Source organism: Aythya ferina (genome assembly GCF_964211825.1).
Source record: "Aythya ferina genome assembly, chromosome: 5".
NCBI classification, from domain to species: Eukaryota; Metazoa; Chordata; class Aves; order Anseriformes; family Anatidae; genus Aythya; species Aythya ferina.
The window spans coordinates 4,264,059-4,282,737 of NC_140301.1; the positions used below are offsets into that span (position 1 = coordinate 4,264,059).

General features: G+C 34.4%; 1 protein-coding gene across 8 annotated transcripts in view; it reads left to right on the forward strand.

The window, feature by feature from the left end:
- The window catches only part of INSC (INSC spindle orientation adaptor protein), a 139,741-nt gene extending 123,632 nt beyond the window's left edge, over positions 1–16,109 (forward strand). For all 8 annotated transcript variants that reach the window (XM_084521884.1, XM_084521882.1, XM_084521886.1 and 5 more), the window contains 4 exons: positions 6,055–6,121; positions 9,094–9,249; positions 9,918–9,994; positions 11,961–16,109. In XM_084521884.1, coding sequence (XP_084378010.1) covers positions 6,055–6,121; positions 9,094–9,249; positions 9,918–9,994; positions 11,961–12,089 — 429 coding nt within the window. In that variant the 3' untranslated portion in view covers positions 12,090–16,109. The remainder of the gene's footprint in view (positions 1–6,054; positions 6,122–9,093; positions 9,250–9,917; positions 9,995–11,960) is intronic.
- Positions 16,110–18,679: the final 2,570 nt, after the last annotated feature.

The following is an 18,679-nucleotide window of genomic DNA, read 5'->3' on the forward strand; positions in this document are numbered from 1 at the left end:
AATATTGAATCAGAAATACTGTTTTAATTTACATTCAGAAACAAAGACTGTCTTGCTTCTGATTCGTTGTCAGATGCACCTTTCTTCCTGAAGATAGGTATCTGTAACTTTGCTGACACGATCTGATTTACTCTTGTATCATTAATTCAAATGAATTACCAAGTACACATATAATATGTAGCAAAAATTAATTAGCAACAAATGGATCAGCCTTAAAGGCATAATTAACTAAGAGGATTAGCAATTCTATATTAATCTATTTTGCTACTTTTTTAAAGGATTTGGTAATTCTCATTTTGATCTTGTGTCTTTTGGTTTATGTTGGGATTCTTACTGAACAGTGTGCTTTTAGTATCACTAATGGTGATAATCACACCTTCCACCTTTCCAGATATCCATTCTTGCCCTAAATGAGGTAAGTAAACCTCAAATGTGGAAGATATTGGCCCTTTAACAGCCTGAAATGTGTGCTTTCATCTTCCAAATCCTACTGCATTTTTCTTCCTGAATAGCTGGCTTCACACTAATAAGAAACATTTGAAGATCATCTTAAATCTCCTGTTCATGGTAGGTTATCTCAAGCAGTAAAGAAGCCTTCTGTTTCTTTGTGGTTTTTAGGTTCAAAAATCTTTATTACCTAAAGCATTTGAGATTTATGTTCTCAGTGTATCTGAGTTTATAACAAAGCATTTTTGAGTTTGTTTTCACTTCTGCAAGAAATGACCAGTACCTTTCTTTACTGGTTAGTGAACAGTAGTCACAATTACTTGTTTAGAAAGACAAGTGTTGTATGATGTTAGTTGTTACATTATTTAAGCAGGAGAATCTCCAAGCTGACTTGAATGGAGGTTTGAGAGGTTTTGAAAAACACTATTTTACAGGTTCTTAACCATAGTTTCTCAAATTTCTCCCACTCTTGATCTGTAAGTCCTAAAGCTCAGTGCAACCTCAATGACAGAAATGAAAAGGGAGGTTCACTGTTCATAAACTCAGTGTGTGGACGGAAACCATGTGGAACTAAAAACGCTTTTCAAATGATAAAAGTAGATTTTCTTTATTGGAGTAACCAATGACATTAACACTGCCAATTATAATAATGGATAACATTGTCACTGCAGAGGGGTGTGCCTGCGTTTATTATCTGCTTACTTATTCTGCTTATAGAAATAGTGAATTTTAGTCAGGTTTTTAATTTCCAGGGCAACTGTGAGGCTAACTGACTTTTGAAAGTCTGAAATCTCCATTATTTTTAAATGTATTTATTTATTAAATAGAGAACACTTCCATGGATCTAGATGGGAGCCCCCTTGCTAAATTCAAAAATAACAAAAACGTCTATAATTATTTCACTAGCATATGGTTTAAAGGTGAATTTTCAATGCTCTTAATTTTAGGTATAGTTTTTAAATTCTGAAAATGATCTCATTATTCTCAGTTTAACCTTGTGAAAAATCATGCTAATCCTAATGGGAGTAGGTGCATTTTAAGATTTTGATAATTTGGTGCCTCTTCTCGACGTGCTAAAATAGAAACATTTCTGACAATTCTCTGCCTAGCATTTTGTGTTTTACTTCTCACTGTGACATGCTTTAGGTGGGCAGTGCATAGCACATATTAACAGCTGGGTGGTGAATACAGGGATAAACCTCAGAGGCCTGTTCTACTGGTTGTTTTTAGTAGTGCATATCATGTAATACTGACTGGAATTATTCAGCTTTCATGTTGTGGTACATGACAATTAGGCAATTTATTACTAAGAAAAATTAAGAACTGAAGAGCTCACACAGTGCAATTTACCATAAAGATTAAGAGATAACTTGCTAGACACTGAACTCACGTAAATAAGCTAAGCTCTTGATGTGACAAAGAAAGAATGAAAAAGAGCCACGAAACCAAACCAAACCAAAAAAAGAACAAGAAGAAACAAATATTAAAATTAAAACTAAGCAGTTACAACCAATACAGGGAGAAAAATATTAAGGGAAATGGCAGGTTCTGCATTTTCTATATCATCATATCAAGACAAAGTCTTGCTTAAAAATGATACTGAGTTAAATATATCTTACGCAGATAAGTAGTCTCATAAATGAAAGAAAGATCTTGTGAACACAGGAAGTCAGCTTGGGTGTTGTAATGCTCCTTTGTAGACAAATTTGCTTTTCTGCTTGTATCCTGAGTATTCCTTTGTAAAAGTTATGTATTTTGCTTTACAGAGAAGCAAGCTCTCCAGTGGAAATCAATTAGAGTTTTAAAAACTTCCGGAAGTTTAGATGAACATAAATCTGGATGTAGACTACTACTTATTTTGCTCTGCATGGGATCTGTGTATCTGAATTCACTCTCTCAACATGCAACAATATATTTTTACTTTTCAGCTCCTCCAAAACTGTCCTCAGTGTTTTCTTTACCTTATAATATAGCATAGAGTGAAAGAAAGACAGACCAGTGGTTTCAGGCACAGTATAACAGACATAGTTTTAAACTAGTGACAAAGTGGAAAGATCTGAATTGTATGGTCAGTCATTTTACCTTCTCCAAGCAGCATCAGAAAAATGTTTATCTTTCCATATGGGAATATTCTTAAATAGTTTAGCAACAAGTGAATTTTTCGGCTAGAGTTTCTCCTTCTCCTCCTATACTTAATGTTGTCATGTTGATGGCACATCTAACCACAGAACAAGGCTTATGGATTTTTATTTCTTTTATTAACTTATTTTTTACAATTCTTTTCCTATGCACCCCATGAATTGGAAGGCTGAATTCTGCATCATTCCTTAGTGCATCCAATAGAGATCTAGACTCTGAGACCCCTGACTCTGCAACTAGCATCTGCCCATGGTTTTAGGGCTACCAGTTCTGCAGAGAAAGCTGCAGTCACCGGGGTTATCAAAACTCTTCCTGCCATTAGAGAAAAACCTCAAATTTTTGATCAGTCTGGACAACAGAGACCAGAATATGGACTTAGCTTGGGTTAGTCTATTGGAGAGATCTGCAATATTAGTACAGATAACAGAGATGCAAGGATCAGGACCTAGCTCCAGGACATATCATACATATTGACAATAGATTATGAGATCAAGTATTACATTAAAAACAATCCACATATGATGAAGCAATATTGTTTGTTTGTTTTCTGGAAAAAAATAATTTACAGACTTCATATTTCAGTATATTGCTAGGGTTAGTGTAATTTGCAGGCTTCAGAATACAGTTTCTCCCTGGTGTCATCACAACAACAGATGATCAGAGGTTGTGTGTGCTGTTGTCAAGGACAACCTCTTTTTTGTACTTTAAGCTGCCTAGAAGGTCATTGCGTGGCTTAGGAATCCAGAGAAATTCCAAGAATCCTAAACCAGCACAGGTACCAGTCATTTATAATCTTGGAGAGTAGTCTTGTTCAAGATATTTCTTTAAAAAATAATTAAATTGATATAGAATATTGCAGTAGAATACTAGAGTTCCCATGTTAAATATTTTCATTTTATTTTAATTCTTAAATAATTAAAAATTCTTTCTAAATTCTTTCACTTCTTTCACTATCAACATTTTTTTTTTTTCTAGTAATTTTCGTCCATTTTCCCCATGGCAATAACTTTTATCTTTGTATGCTCCATGTTTTACAATAACATCTGAACTGGTTTAACAGTTTATCAGGGCTTCACAGTTTTGTTTGTTTGTTTGTTTGCTTGAGACACTTGCCTAAGGGTTTTTGGAATTTGGGGACAGATAATGGGAAAAGAAAGGCTTAGATAGAGACTGCAGCATGAGCCTAAGCATCATTAGACAAAAAGAATCTACACTGGGAGAGATGCCGCTGGAAAAGTTCTGTTTATGGTTTGCAATCAGCTCTAAATCCAAAGGAAATCTTGCTTCATTAATACCAGTGCTCAAAGAAGTGTTGCTCTTCAAAGCAAAATGAGTCTACATACAAGTTTGTTTTCCCCTAGAGAGTTCATCAAGGAATTAAACTTCCTTGAACTCTGGTCTCTATTACAGAGGAAATTTTCATGTAAGCTGCATATATAGTGAATTCTAAAATAGGCAAATATAGGAGAAATAAAATCTTAAGTCAGCTCTATTCAGCTTGCCTCTTATGTGTTTATGTTATGCTATTTCATGTTTACCTTGTTTACGTCATAGGAAAATGTGACATTTTGGGAAAAGAAAATCTATCCATATGAAGTATGTTAATCTATAGTTTAACTGCCTTTAGAATCCTAAGGTGTTAAAAAGCAATTTAGGTAAAACCTGGATGTTATTGATAAGAAGGGTCTTACCTTTACCTTTCTGGACAAGGCTACATAAAAAACCTTTAGACTAGTTCATAAATACATTGAAAAATAAAGGGGCCATGTAATCAACACAAAGGAGTCTGAAGTATAAATGTAACCATCACTCAAATAATTTTTGGTGTCAAAAGATATACACAAAATATTTTTATATATGAAAATACTTATTAGACAAAATAACTTGAAGCGGTGGAATAATTGGCACATATTCAAATTGTGGTTAATTGAATTCTTCATCTGTGGCTTAGAGAGCCACATGAGGTACATATTCTGCATAGAGGAAGTAATTTTCATTAACAGGATATAATTTAGAATGAGAAAACATATACACTCTGCCTGAAACAGTGTTAATAATTAATATGGAATAAATACATAGACATAGACTGAGTTACCATATTTCTACCTGTCACTCTTTAGAGTTTCAGCAACTCATTTGCATCCTAAGTACATATATTTATTCAGAGAGATGACACTGTAACACTGACTTCGAAAGTGGAAGACCTTTATGTCACATCATTGAAAATGAGTCATCCTTGTTATTAAAATGGCAAAGTGAGATCAGAACTGTGATTTGATCTACTTACATCTGTCTAAGAAGTTTGCTTGTTTGTGAGCAAGTGCTATACAGTTAAGTCGTAACCAGTTCTCAAATTGATCATTATTTTTGAGGCTGATCAGTATTTCTCAACTAGAAAATAGTAACATTTTAAGGAAAAATATTATTTCTGCTTTGCGTTATAATGATATGTCACATTTATTATTTGGTCTCTCACATGTGCTGTTAGTAATGAGATGTATTCGCATGTAGGAAGTGATTTATTTGAAGACTAAAGTATAAAAGACTATTGTGCAGGATTTATGAAAGAAACTATACAATATCAGTGAAGGGAACTACTGCAAGCCAACAGGTCTAAATGATCCAGGCTCTGTCAGTGGCTGCTGTATCACTTAAAGCAAGCTGTATTGCACCTAATCTTGAAAACAGTTAATACTATTTTGGATAAAAAATTCCATAAATTGTGATTTCACAATGTGCTTCTCTTGGTGCAAAACCTAATTTTGATCTTAGCTCAGGAAACATGTAAACAGACTCTGAGGACCAGCTCTGTCTGGGACAGTGCTCTAATGCACATAATCTCTGTGCATGTTAATAAGATTTTAAGACTGAAAAATATTCCTTAAATAATCATGTGAATTATGGCTGAAATCTTCAGATCTTTTGTGAGTGTTCCTCAAAGTTTAAGCCAAACCCTGAAGTAGATAGGTAGCAGTAATGTACCGGTACTGAACGTATGGTATGTGCTAGTCCTTAACCTGTCCTGTGAGCATTGTCTGTGCTGGAATGGGACTGCAGGGCTGGCTCCTGAGTACGGGCAGCTCTTGGCTGAATTCTTTGTAGAACTCCTATTTTTATTTTTTTTATAAATGCTTATCTTCTTCTGATTTGACCACTGAAACAATTTTTCTGCTGCATAGAATGCTCTAACATACTTCTCTGCATCTCTGCATGAGTATAGGAGTGTGAGAAAATGAAACATTATTTTTCTTGTTGTCTTGTTGTCAGCCTTACGTAAGAGACCCCTGAGAAACCAGAGGTGGGAATAGCCTGTTCTCCTACAAGAACGCTTTTAATTTTTATTTTTTATTTATTTATTTATTTTTTTCCATATTCCTGCCATACTAATTTTATAAATCACAATGCTATTTAGTTAGTATTTGTGAATGTAACACCATACTTAGTGTTTCCTTCTCTTTTTAAAAACAGGTGGTAACAATAATGGCAAACATGTCTGTCTTGGACCAATGTGCTTCAGAAATCATTCAAGGAAATGGTATGTATTTTGGCTGAATTACATTTTATGTGTGTTTGTGGAGAATGTTTGAAAGGAAAGGATTATTTACAAGGTAAAGGAGAAAGACTTCACTAATAACACTTCACTTTGAATCTTGTCTCTGTTGGATGTTGCATATTGCTGCAGGGTGCAGAATGAGTCCTTGGGAGAGTTCTGTGTAACTGAAATAATTTACCACTGGTTTAGAAGACTTTGCATGTAAGGCCACATTGCTGATTCTGCATGTATGTGCATGCTGTTTATTTGTAGATGCACAACGCAAGGTAGTACGGAAGTGTTTCAACATTTTTATTCTTATAATTACACTGTGTAAGGTATCAATTCTTACACATTGGAAGATATCATCTGATACAGAGCCATGTATAGTTTCTGTTCCTTTGTTTACAGGTATTCAGAGGTACAAATGTATTGGTTTTATTACTGAACAGCAGTTGCCCCCCACCCCCCAGTCCTTTAAATATCATACTAGGAGAGATTCATGATATTGAAAAGAACTAGGTGTTATGGACCCACCAGAAGTCTGACCAGTTAGGTTAATAATTCTGTGGACGACATATCTGCCTTATTAATACACTTACCAACAAATTCATGGCCAAGCAATATTGTAAGCTTTTTTCTTCACCCCTGTCAGTGGGAGACATTCAATTATTGTGAAGCTTCACATATATTACCTTTTCTATTCTAGGCATATCCCTTCCGTAGTCTTTTAATTAATGTTTGTGTAGGAGTGGTTTTGAGTTTGGATCTATTTGAATCTTGTGAAGATGGGTTTCAGCATCCATATAGAAGTGGGTCTTGAAATAGTCAATGGTATGTAATATTGGATTTAGTTCTTTATTATTTCCATATTTCAATGGAAAATTTGAGTTCTGCGCATACAAGTACAACTGGTAAGGATTATTTGATAGATGGAATCCATGTGTGCACAGAGGTAGTGTGCATCTGATGTCCTTGCTAAGGTGTATTTACGTGTGAAAATGTATTGCTATTTGAGACTAAATGAAAATGTGGAGGTTGAATATATTTTGTTACCAAAGCACTTCCATCACAGATGTGTGCAATTGTACAAATTACATGACCTCCCTGTCCCATGTAGAAAATAATGCAGTAAGGGGGAGAAGACAGGTAAGTTAGCATGTAGGTTTCTTACACAATGTCTTTGTTCCATGGGAGTGGAGGGCCAGTCCTGGAGAGGGGTCATTTGGGTCCATATGCTGTTTTCTGTCATGCTCTCCGTGTTCCTAGAGGTTGGGTGGGTGCTTCTGGACTTCTTGGTGCAGGTGCATGAGACTCCTCCCTGGAGTCTTTCCCAGAAACTCTTGATAAGACCCTGACTTCCTCAGGTCTGTAGGTATTTGTAATTATCAGATTGGGTAGAAAACACCCCGTTGGTGATTTCTGTTCAAGTTATATTTTTTTCTGACTTTCTGTTGTTAGCACCCAGAATCCAGATAATGTCCTGGAAACTTTTGCACTCCTTTTTAGTTAACAAGTTGATCATGTAGTTTGAGGATCTATTTCCTTGAGCACAACATAAACTGCTTTGTTGACAGCTGTTTGATCATGTTCCCACAAGTGCAGAAAGATCATAAAAAGACAGCCAAGCATGCTGTGCTTTGTAGGACCAGGACATTGCTGTTAACGTGTGCAAATAACTGTGGAACTATTTGGGCAAGTTGTTGAATATTCATCACAGATTGCATTGGATCTGTGTGCACTCACACCACTGGTGAGCTGTAAGCATGACTTGGACCAAAATAAAAAAGAAGTATACAGTGCCAAAGAACCTGTTCTTCCCAAAAGAAAACAGAGGTGTTCTGTTCCATCCTCCCTCAGTGAAACATTTAATTAATGGAAGTATGTATGAGATAAAGCAAAGTTTGCGTATACACTTCATGCAAGTCCACACAGAAGCATTTGCCCCCAGGCTTTCTAGAAGGGTTGGCACTCTTCTTGTGTATAAAAGCTTCTGTGTCTGACTAACACTATAATAATTAGATGCTGGTCAGAAGCCAGGTTTACGTATGTGCTACTGAGAGCGGTCTTCAAATCTTAGAGTCTCGATGGGTTTTCTTCCCAATTTTGATTATTTTTTTTTGGAAGGCAATTGATTATTATCTAGCTGCGTCATTCTGGTGCTAATTCGCTTAATTGTTTATGCAAATGTTCCAACTGTTAAAATCCTCAGATGCTACCTAAAGTAATCTGAATGCCTAATGGCATATGGAGTTTAATAGCACATAATTGTCCTTACATTTAAAATAATTTAGAAAATATAAATCAGTGCAGTCTCATCTGGTCTTGTCCTACTGCAATAAGAATGTCAATTCCTACAGGCAATCATAAATTGATTAAAAAAAATATGATATGGGTGACTGGGTGACATTGTCTCCTCTGAAATGAAGAATAGTCATAGTAAACTTCAAGAAGCAGAACTTCATCGTTTCCCTCATCAGGGGGTTTTTAGAATGCAGATTACTTTAAATAGTTTGAGACAGAAGCTTTTAAAGATTTGCTTAAAAATACGTGAACTGTAAACAAACAAACAAACAAACAACAACAACAAAAAAAAAAACCACAAAACTTTTATTTCCCTTTAATTCAAACATCACATAGAAACCTGAAATATGTTCTTACTGCTTTTTAGGTTAATGATTACCTTTAGGTTAGTTTAGAAGCAAATAAAGAAATCATTTTGTTTCACAAATATTTTTTTATAGCCAGTGTAAAATAGTAACTATTCTGTAGCTTCTTAGTGAAAACAAACTTCACACAGATTAGATGTGCCTAAATACTGATGGCAAAGCTGGAGCCCACAGTTATGCATTCTTCATGTACTATGCAGGCAGTAATTCTATTTACCTAACTTGCTTTTTCTCTTTACTTTTTTGGATTTATTTTATTTTTTTTATATTTGAAAGAGGCTAACAATGGCTCTTACATCCTTCTAGGTATTCAACTTTTAATGGAAATGCTCTTTGAAAAGTCATCTTCAGGAAATACAGCAGAAGTTGCTGCTTGTGAGCGAGTCCAACAGAAATCTGCGGTTACACTGGCACGACTCAGCCGAGATCCTGAAGTGGCAGATGCAGCTGTAAAACTCAGCTGTAAGGATGTCTCACTAGCTTAATGAGACTGAAAACGAGGGAAGAACTGTCAAAGAGGAGCTCTTTTTATTTTTTAGCCTCACTTGGTACAGTTTGTGGAATAGGCTCCCTATAAAATCTGTTCAGAGGGTTAGGAGGTTCTTCTAAATGAACCTCTGGTTCATTTCCTAAAGGAGCCTGAGATGCAGCTTCCACTCAATGCATAGGTGTATCAGACTGTGACAACTAACCATGCTACCTCCCGCATTCCTTTACTTAAACCATTGATGGTTACTTGTGCAGTATCCATCAATGAACAGAAAACTTGCACCCAAGCAGGTTCAGATGTGCTGAATCTACTGGGAGGCAACATGTTCTTTGGGCCAGAGTTTTTTAAAGGCATGTGGGAGGATAGATGGGGAAGGAATGGAATAATGATTTTAATTCTGAAAGAGCAACAGAGGTTAAAAACAATGCATATCTTTGTTTACAATTTACAAGTATTAATTGTGAAGTGCTAGCTTCATGGAAAGTCTCTTAAGTATTTGTACATCATCTTGGCATTAGAGGTAATATTTGGTAAGGAATGTAAATATTATACTTTTTGTTAAAGTCCTTTTATCCTTTTATCTCAGATAACTAGTTTGTGTTTCTGAATAGCTTATCTCAATATTCTTTTGTGCATGCAGGTATTCCTCGCCTAATTAAACTTTGCCGATCACCAACTGAAAGAAATAACAGTGATTCTGTTTTAGTGGCATGTCTGGTAGGTACATTTTTATTGTGCTTATCCTGAAAAATGCATAAAATCCAGCGCTTTAGACTTCAAAATGCATAAGTATTGCAAAAATGTTTTAAATTCATGCCAGGGCCTCCTGCTTTTCCCCTTAAGTATAATCCTGTACAGTCTCAGTTATTCTTCCTCTAATTGAAGTTTTAGGCGAACATGTGAAAAACATCTTCAACTTCATATTGTTGAGCACTCAACTTTGTAATTTAAAGCTTCAATAATTGTTAAATTCCATTCTCTGATGATGTTATCTTTGCCGAAATGAGCCTTGAATCACAGAGGTAGTAGCCCTTTCTGTGTGTGCGTGCACACATACAGATGTATATGTATGCAAATAAATAAATAAAATATCCAAAGAGAGTAATGGAGATTTGCTTTCACTACAGTCTATTTTTTTTTCCTATTTGAGTCTCTAAGACAACATAGAGCTTAGCCAAGGAGTGGCCAATGGAAGGTTAACACTGTCTCTGCTTAGGAGAAGAATCCTAGTTGCTGGCCCTATACTGTGTAGACTATGAGCCCCAGCCCACTGCTGTAGTTGAGTAATTTCATGTAGTATACTGCAAGAGGAAAGTGCTCTGGGGACATGGGTGAAGAATATTGCTTGACATTGTTTTATTTATTTATTTACTTATTTATTATAATAATGTTATTGTAGTGCCAAAGTAAATATTGGTGTTAATCAAAGCTATAATGACCTACCTTGCTTTGTATGTGTATAGGAGAAGTTTTTGTTCATTTAAGCAGGACTCATTCATGATGAAGAGGGTTTGAAAGTGATCGTAAGAAATACTGTGGTTATTCTGCATGTGTGCTGAAAAGACAGGTTTATCTTGTATGGCTTGAGCAGAGGCCACAGAGTGATGGCAGCAAACAAGACTGACTTTTCTGTTGCCCTGTCTCACTGAGTTAGTGCTGCACATTCCCTGAATTCATATCTATTGATTGAGATGTTACCTGCCTGTCCATCTCAGCATTTCTCTGGATAGTTTAGCAACTGCACAATGGCACTTTTCTGAAAAACATGGCAAAAATGTTGTGCTTGAGACAAATATACTGCCTTAGGCTCATATACATCATCACTGAGGTCCAAATGCTTGTACTTTTTAGTGTTTTTGGCTTAGTTGTTTACTTTTTGTGTACTTTGAAGCAGGTGATTAACTCTTCTGTTAATGTAGCATTGATAAACAGTGAAAGGATTGCTGATCACAACTATCTGACCTTACTAGTTTGAAGACAGTTTTTATTCTTGAAGAAAACTAGCTTGCTTTTCATTTGCATCTGTAGCGTTAGGTTGCTAGAAGGTATGTAGCTGTAATTTATTCTGTTGAGAAAAACAAGTAATGTCTTAGAAAGGGAGAGGTTAAACACAACAGTATTATCAAAGTAATTTGTATTATGCAGTTTCATAATCCTAACAACTGGCAGTTTTACTTGTTTCCAAACGGATCCCAAATGCCTTCTTTATACTATACTTCTGTCTAAAAGATCTGTTTATGGGCATTGCATAAAACTCCAATGGCAGACACTTTCTGAGTCAGACAGAAATTAAGACAAAAGCTGAGAATAGAATTGAGATACAGAGGGAGTGACAGACATGCAGCAAATCAGAGATACATTTACAATAGAAGTGCTCTAGCTGTTGCCCATGTGTTCTTTCCTTTAATGCCAAGCTGTTCTTGCTGCTCGTGTCTGAGAGTAATGTGCTTAGAAAGAATTGTCATTTAATAGCTGATTTTGAGCGGAGGTTCATCTGACCAATGAAGACACTAGTGAGAGATTTGGTGAAATTGTGAGAGTAAACCTGAGTTGTTTTAGTTTTTAGTCCTGGCTATTATTTGAAATTTGTTCCAATGAGTTCCTGCAATGCAGACTTTGTCAAAGCTTAACAATATTCCTTTTTTTTTTTTTTTTTTTTTTTTTTTTTTTTTTTTTTCTGTAGGCAGCCTTACGAAGACTAGCAGTTATGAGTCCTGATGGACTTGAAGATTCAGATTTTCAGCAGCTAGTAAAGCCCAGACTTGTGGATTCCTTCCTGTTATGCACAAATATGGAAGAGAGCTTTGTATAAATGTGAGCCAAAAACCTGAAAGCAAGTTATCCTTTGAAAAACAATAAAAATAACACACATACAATAAGATAATACATATTCAATTGTATTTAGTTTTAGTCCTATTGTTATTTATGACTTATTTATTTTAAAACCATGAATATGTGGTTCATGCAAATTTATTTCAGTGGCTTGCAGAGGTAATTTTTCTCAAATTTTCTTGATGTACCGAGACATGTCAAGAGAGTATCATTGCAATCTAACAAAATGTTGTTGTCATGTTTAGTAGAATTGAATTGAGATAACAAAGCCAAGGATTTGGTGCTAATTTTTTAAATGTTTCCAATAATGTTTTATTGCTGACATTTTTCTGCAGTTAGTAAATTTTGCATTTTTTTTTGAGAAATGCGTTACTTTGAGGCATTTGTTTTTAGAAGAAAAATGATCCTGAATGCAGCAAGTATATACTTTGAAATGAATGGGATGTTACAGTCTGAGTCCAGTTCTTAATTTTTGTGATCTTCTAATAGAATTATGAAAATATATAACTGGTTATCTGGGGAGGAAAAAACATTTTTTTTTTTTCCAAATATTGATTTATAATGATGTTAGAGGACATTTTAAAGCTATATAATGATGTGCTGCATTATATAATACATAATTGCAGACAACTTTTATTTTATTTGCACGTACTGACATTTCCTAAAGAAATTGAAAGAATTCTAGAAAAATCTTCAAGAAATTAAATGCACTTCATCAGTAAGAAAGTATCCACATAAGATTTAGGATCATTACACGTTGATCCTAAAATGCTTCTTTTCCAAGCATTCCAAGAACTGGAAGTGAGTATATCCAGATATGTTTTCAATATTCAAGCTATTACTTTAAAAAAAATCTTGCATAAATATGTTAAATAATCAGAATAGAGAATTGTAACTTGAATTTCCACATTGTTTTTTTAACTAGTCTTGCAAATCTAAAGATGTGAAAAAGGGCTTTCAAGGGCTCTTGGAGGTGACAAAAGGAGATTTTACCAATAGATAACAAGATAAAGAATAAAGTGGATTTTAAAAATAAACCTCTTAAAATTCCTCTTAAAATTTGACTTTTTCTTTTAATCAAGAAACTATATACATTTAAAATTGGTCTACCATCAGTATCTTGAGAGTGTTTTCTGCCTAGCTTCTCACAAAACACTCTGTAGATTATGAAAATATGTGTAACTTTTTCTTGATGTCTCACAATTATTGCTCTGGATCATTTTATGATCAGGCAACTTTAAGGTACTAGGACATCTGCCAAAAAAGTAAGTACACTTCTTTACAGTACTTACTTTGTAGATACATTAAGCAACTTAATTCATTAATGTTTATTTAGTATTACATGGTGTTTAGATGAAAGGCACCAGGAAATTGCTAAACTGTGATTGCTTTCCAGATTTTCTTTGTCTGAGAAATCTGTCCTGCTTCAAGCAGTGATAAATGGTGGCTACTTTTTTTCTCCCCTTGAGTATATGGGTTAAGAAATCTGTCTTAACATTTCTTCCTAGTGATCTTTTCATTTAATGAACTTTAACTTAACTGAAGTTTTAAAAACATTAGAAAACATACAGTGACCTCTGTCATAAGCAACTACTCAAAGATAAGCATTGAATCAGATGTTTCACAGATGTGATTTCCTAGTAAGAGCAGAGATAATTCTGCTTTGTTTGCGTACTTTGAGACAGCTCCTTAAACGTATGAAATTGTAAAGATGTATTACATTGTACAGCTTTCAAAATATTACACAAGCAACCAACATTAACACTTTATTCACTAAGCAGAAATGCATGTATGAACCATGCATGCTTTAAACTGTAAAATCAACATTCTTGATGTAAACAAGTCAAAACTCATAAGAAATGAATTTAGTAAGGTCCTGTTGTTTTCATGCTGATTATCCCTAACAGAATACAACACATCAAATTATGTTGCTGAATATGCTGGGCTGAACCTTATTCTGCTAGCTGCAACAAACACCAGAAACAATTTGTTTGTAGACAGGGTAGAGTTTATCCCATATTATCCCATAAAAGGTGATGTTAAAATCTCATTAAAAAGAAAAAATATATAGTTTGGGGCATGTACACTCAGAAAAAAATGCAGAGATGATATCATCAAGACAATGGAATTGCTTTATGAGCACTAAAATATAGTTGTATAGTAAAATTAGGGGATCCAAATAACAATTTACTTGATATTTAGGAAAGTGGCAGTGGACTACAGATGTGTTATGCTGGCACAAATGGAACTGTCTGTCTTGTGGAAAGGGAGCAGTGAATCGGTCTGTTGCTCATAGATCAGAAACATATGTAAAAACAGGGAAATTATAGCCCACCCAAGGCAAAAAGACTAATTCCTTGTCCTTTAGAAGTGCAGCTCAACCATGAGATGGTAGCAAGATTAAATATATATATATATACACACACACAAACTTGTATGTATATTTATATAATATATATGTATATTTATCCCCTAGTCCCAATTTTTTTAGTAGGGGGGATTGTTATAAAAGTGTTGTTTATATATTTATTCATACTCATAAAAATAATTTCAGAGTACAATCAAGTGTAGCAGGAAAGAATAATGCGGCTGCCATTGGAAATCATAACACTATTTTTCAGTAAATATTTCTCTTAGTAATTTCAAAGTCTTTAAAAACAGAAAAACAAAATGAATGCACTAGGCATGGGCACAGTACCAATTCTCATGCTAATCTATTCTGCAGTCTGAAAAGAGGGTCTAACAGCTTTGCAGCAACCTGGTTATTGTCCTTGTGACACCTGGCTTTTGCTGATGTTAATAGTGAACATAGTAGCACTGTTCTTGATTGTGTCCTTTCTCCAACAAACACTTGCTCCACTGAAAGTTGAATTAGAAATTAATGAAAAGAAATAGTCATAGATATTTTATAACACCCTATTTTGGCTTTTTTTCTAAGATAAAATGCTACAACAAAAAAGCATGATTTTTTTTTTCAGCATTAGTGAATACAATGTAGTGTCCACACATGTAAAGTAAATTAAAGTAGCTGTTAAGAAAATGCCATTATGACCCATAACATTTTAAAGCCATTTTAAAAAGGTTAAATATTCAGTGAGCAGGCCAGTAGCAATGAAGGAGTCTAATTTGCTCTCAGACACAGAGATGTGAATCCAGATTAATTGATTTGACTACAGATACTCTTAACCTGTAAGTACGTAGCCCATATTGTGTGTTTATATGTGTTCGTATTATAAATATGGCTGTTTACAGAAGCAATATACATTTAAATGGATCTCACATTTGCAGCAGAAAAATAGGTATTGAAAGACCTGGTTCGGAACTTGTGTCATTGAAACCATTTTTGCTAGGCATGAATATTTCACTTAAAGTTACGCACTTTATTTTATATATGATAAGATTTATGAGAAAATACTCATCCCTCTTCCTTTCCCCTTCATTCATTAGGAATTTAAAAGTAATTAAAAACACTTAAATATTATTTTATTACTGTTGGTTGAATTCTGAATCAAGAGTGTTTGCTTTAAAAGTGACCTTTCAATTTTTAAATTGAAAATGGAATAGTTTAAGGCAGAATAATCATGTTTAATATCAGCATAGTATGAAACAAAATATTTCACATCAAGATTTTTGCTAAAGCATGCAGTGTGGATCAAAATTAGGACTAATATACTAATTACTGTGTAGTTTGTAGAGTAAGGTAGAGGGTGTCTGTAACATCTATCTGTATAGGTCAGTATCTGTGGAATCATTTACCTATAGAGAGTGCATGTAAATTAAATATTAGCATAGTCATTCTGGAAACTGAATGTTATGCTTGTCAGAAATATAATTTCATTTAAATTGTTCTGTAAGTTTAACGTTTTGTATTTTTTTTAGAAATGTTAGACAAACATGCAGTGAACTGCAGGATTATTTGTAACTGATTTACATTCCAATGACTTTGGACAATGTGTTCAGATTTTGGCTTTAGTTTGAACTGTTTACAGATGTATGCAGCCCAGGCATTTTATTCATAGAATAAATTTTTTTCTAATTTTTTGTGTGTTTAGTACATGAATCATTTATGTGGGATGTTATTTGTCTGACCGGTTCTGTTTATAATATTTGTATCTACAAGGGACAAGATAATGTCTTGGTAAATTGGATGAGTTACTTACATGAAGAGTGAATTTGTTCATCTGAGTTGGAAGTACTTGTCTGGCGGTGAAGTGGGTGAATAGTTTCAGTCCTTGACAGATAAAGAAACAGGAACAAAAATAACACATGGTTATGTATTTTAGAAATGCATGCTTTGCAGAAATCCTTCACTCTACTTTCTAGCTTCTTCTTGGGCCCAAGTCTCTCTTTTATTTAGCTGTGACAAACTTCTGCTGTATGGGAGTGTTATTTGTATTAATTGCTAGTTATAATAGAAGAGTTAAATTCCAGTTTCTGGTCCTGTTAATTATTTGTTGATTTTTTTTTTTTTTTATTTAATTTATTTTATTTTTAAGAAACTAAGTGATAAAAATAGCTTCTTAAATAAGCATATTATTGATCACTTGCAACCAAAAGGTATGCTTATTTTATGCACAAGGAGAAGAATAGGGATATTCTCCAGAAAACTTGGGAGAAAACATGTAAAATAGCCTACTTCAGGTATTGATACTTTTACAAGCAGACTTTGTAACTAAGAGTTTATGAATTGCTCTGCCCCATACTAAATAATCACTGAATCAAAGTAAAAAGTGGAAACCAACCGAAGAAATACAGACACAAAACACTGGCAAGTTTTTTTTTGTTTTTAATCTCAACAGTCAATGAGTGACTTTTAGTTTTAATATTTCTAGTGAGCTTAGAGCCCAAGGGTACGTACGGAACAGTAGTGCAAAAACAAATGTGATGGACCTAATACCGCTAATTTGCTTTAGAAAGAAATTAAGATGGATCTAAAAGCTTAAAAAGGGTGGTGATGTGTCTAATGCAGTACCTTTTCTATTACCATTGAGAACACCTGAGTCATTAATGTCTAACTGAAAGGTATACTGCTTGTACCCTTCTCTTCAAGCTTTCTAGATGTTACCAGTTTTTAACTAGTTTTCATCAATGTCTTCTATAGCCTTTAGAATGTCACCTAACAATGCACATATCTTCAAAGTAACTTATTAATTTCCAGTGTACAGGACAGCTCACTCAATTTTTTAGTCACATCATGTACAAATCTTTTGAGTAGTTTTGGAAGGATATACCTAACAAGATATGTCCATTATGTATGCTCATTAGGTTAGGGAAAGTTTGTAATAAATCAGGAAGAGACTTCTAAAAAGATCCAAGAACTGCCATGTGCATTTTCACCTGCATTGGAAGAATAATAATAGAATGGGTCAAATCAACTAGGGAAGTCTTCTTTGAAGCTATATGTCAGTGTGCCAGAGCTAACCTCCAGGTTTCAATGTTTTTGCTAAAATTAGAACACTAGAGTTGTAGTGCATAAATACACATAAATACCACCTCACAATAAGAATAAAATTTTAAAAAATCAAAACAAAAATCCTTGGAAGATTATGTGATAAACATGAAAGTTTAAGAAGTATGCTTTTCATGGTAAGCAATGTACTTGTTTACATAGGCTTGCCTCCACTTCCAAAGCAAGATGAAATGCCCTTTGTAATGGCTCTTTACTCTTGTATTGCTTAATAAAGGCCATCTCTCGTATTCGTACTCGTATTCGGAGTAGCAATAATACGAATTAGTGTTTTCAAACATTCACCCTATCTTTAAAAATGTATAAACAGGAAAATTACTAGGTACCCTGAAGCACAGCTGATCATGTCCAGGATTGTCTTGTTCTTGAAAGTACACAAACTTTGTGGAATGACATAGACTAGTTAACGGTTTAGAAAATCTGGAGTAGAAGTAGTGTTCTTTACTCTAGAGGGATTCTTATCTACTTTGAAGTTTAATTTTGTAAGTGTAGTCTAGGCCAGTAATTTAGGTACACTACAGAAGCCAGTAGTGAGTTTTAGGTAGTCAGTAATTTCTGTAGACTACAGAAAGAAGTGGGCCATTCTTCTTCTTTGAGGATGAATGCCCAAGACAGAGTATGCATAACGCCACTGGAGCTGCTTTTTTTTTTTTTTTTTTTTTTTTCCAATGGTTATGGAAAAAAAAGTCCTGATGATTTTTTTAGAGGAGATGTCTGAACAGCTCAACATCTAACTATTATTAGTTCAGGTCCTGAGAGATGAATTCCAGATTTAGTCTGGTGACAAAACTAAGACACTTTTTCAGCTGATATTCTGTGTGCTGTTTATGTAGCAAATACAATTGCCATCAAAAAAGAAATTTGTGCAACATCAGACTCTCCCTTTGAAATTAGTGAGACTTCTTGTTTGATGTGTACCAGATGACTCCTCCTGTTTGCTGGTGTTGTAAAACAAGGAATACCTGGACCAACTCATCAAGCTCAGACCATTATAACATTATAACATGTTACTTATCAGAGAGAGAAAAAAATGCATATAAAGAGAGGGAGAATGGAAGCAGGTGACAGGACACTAACTCAGAATAGTCTCCAAAGTGAGCTAT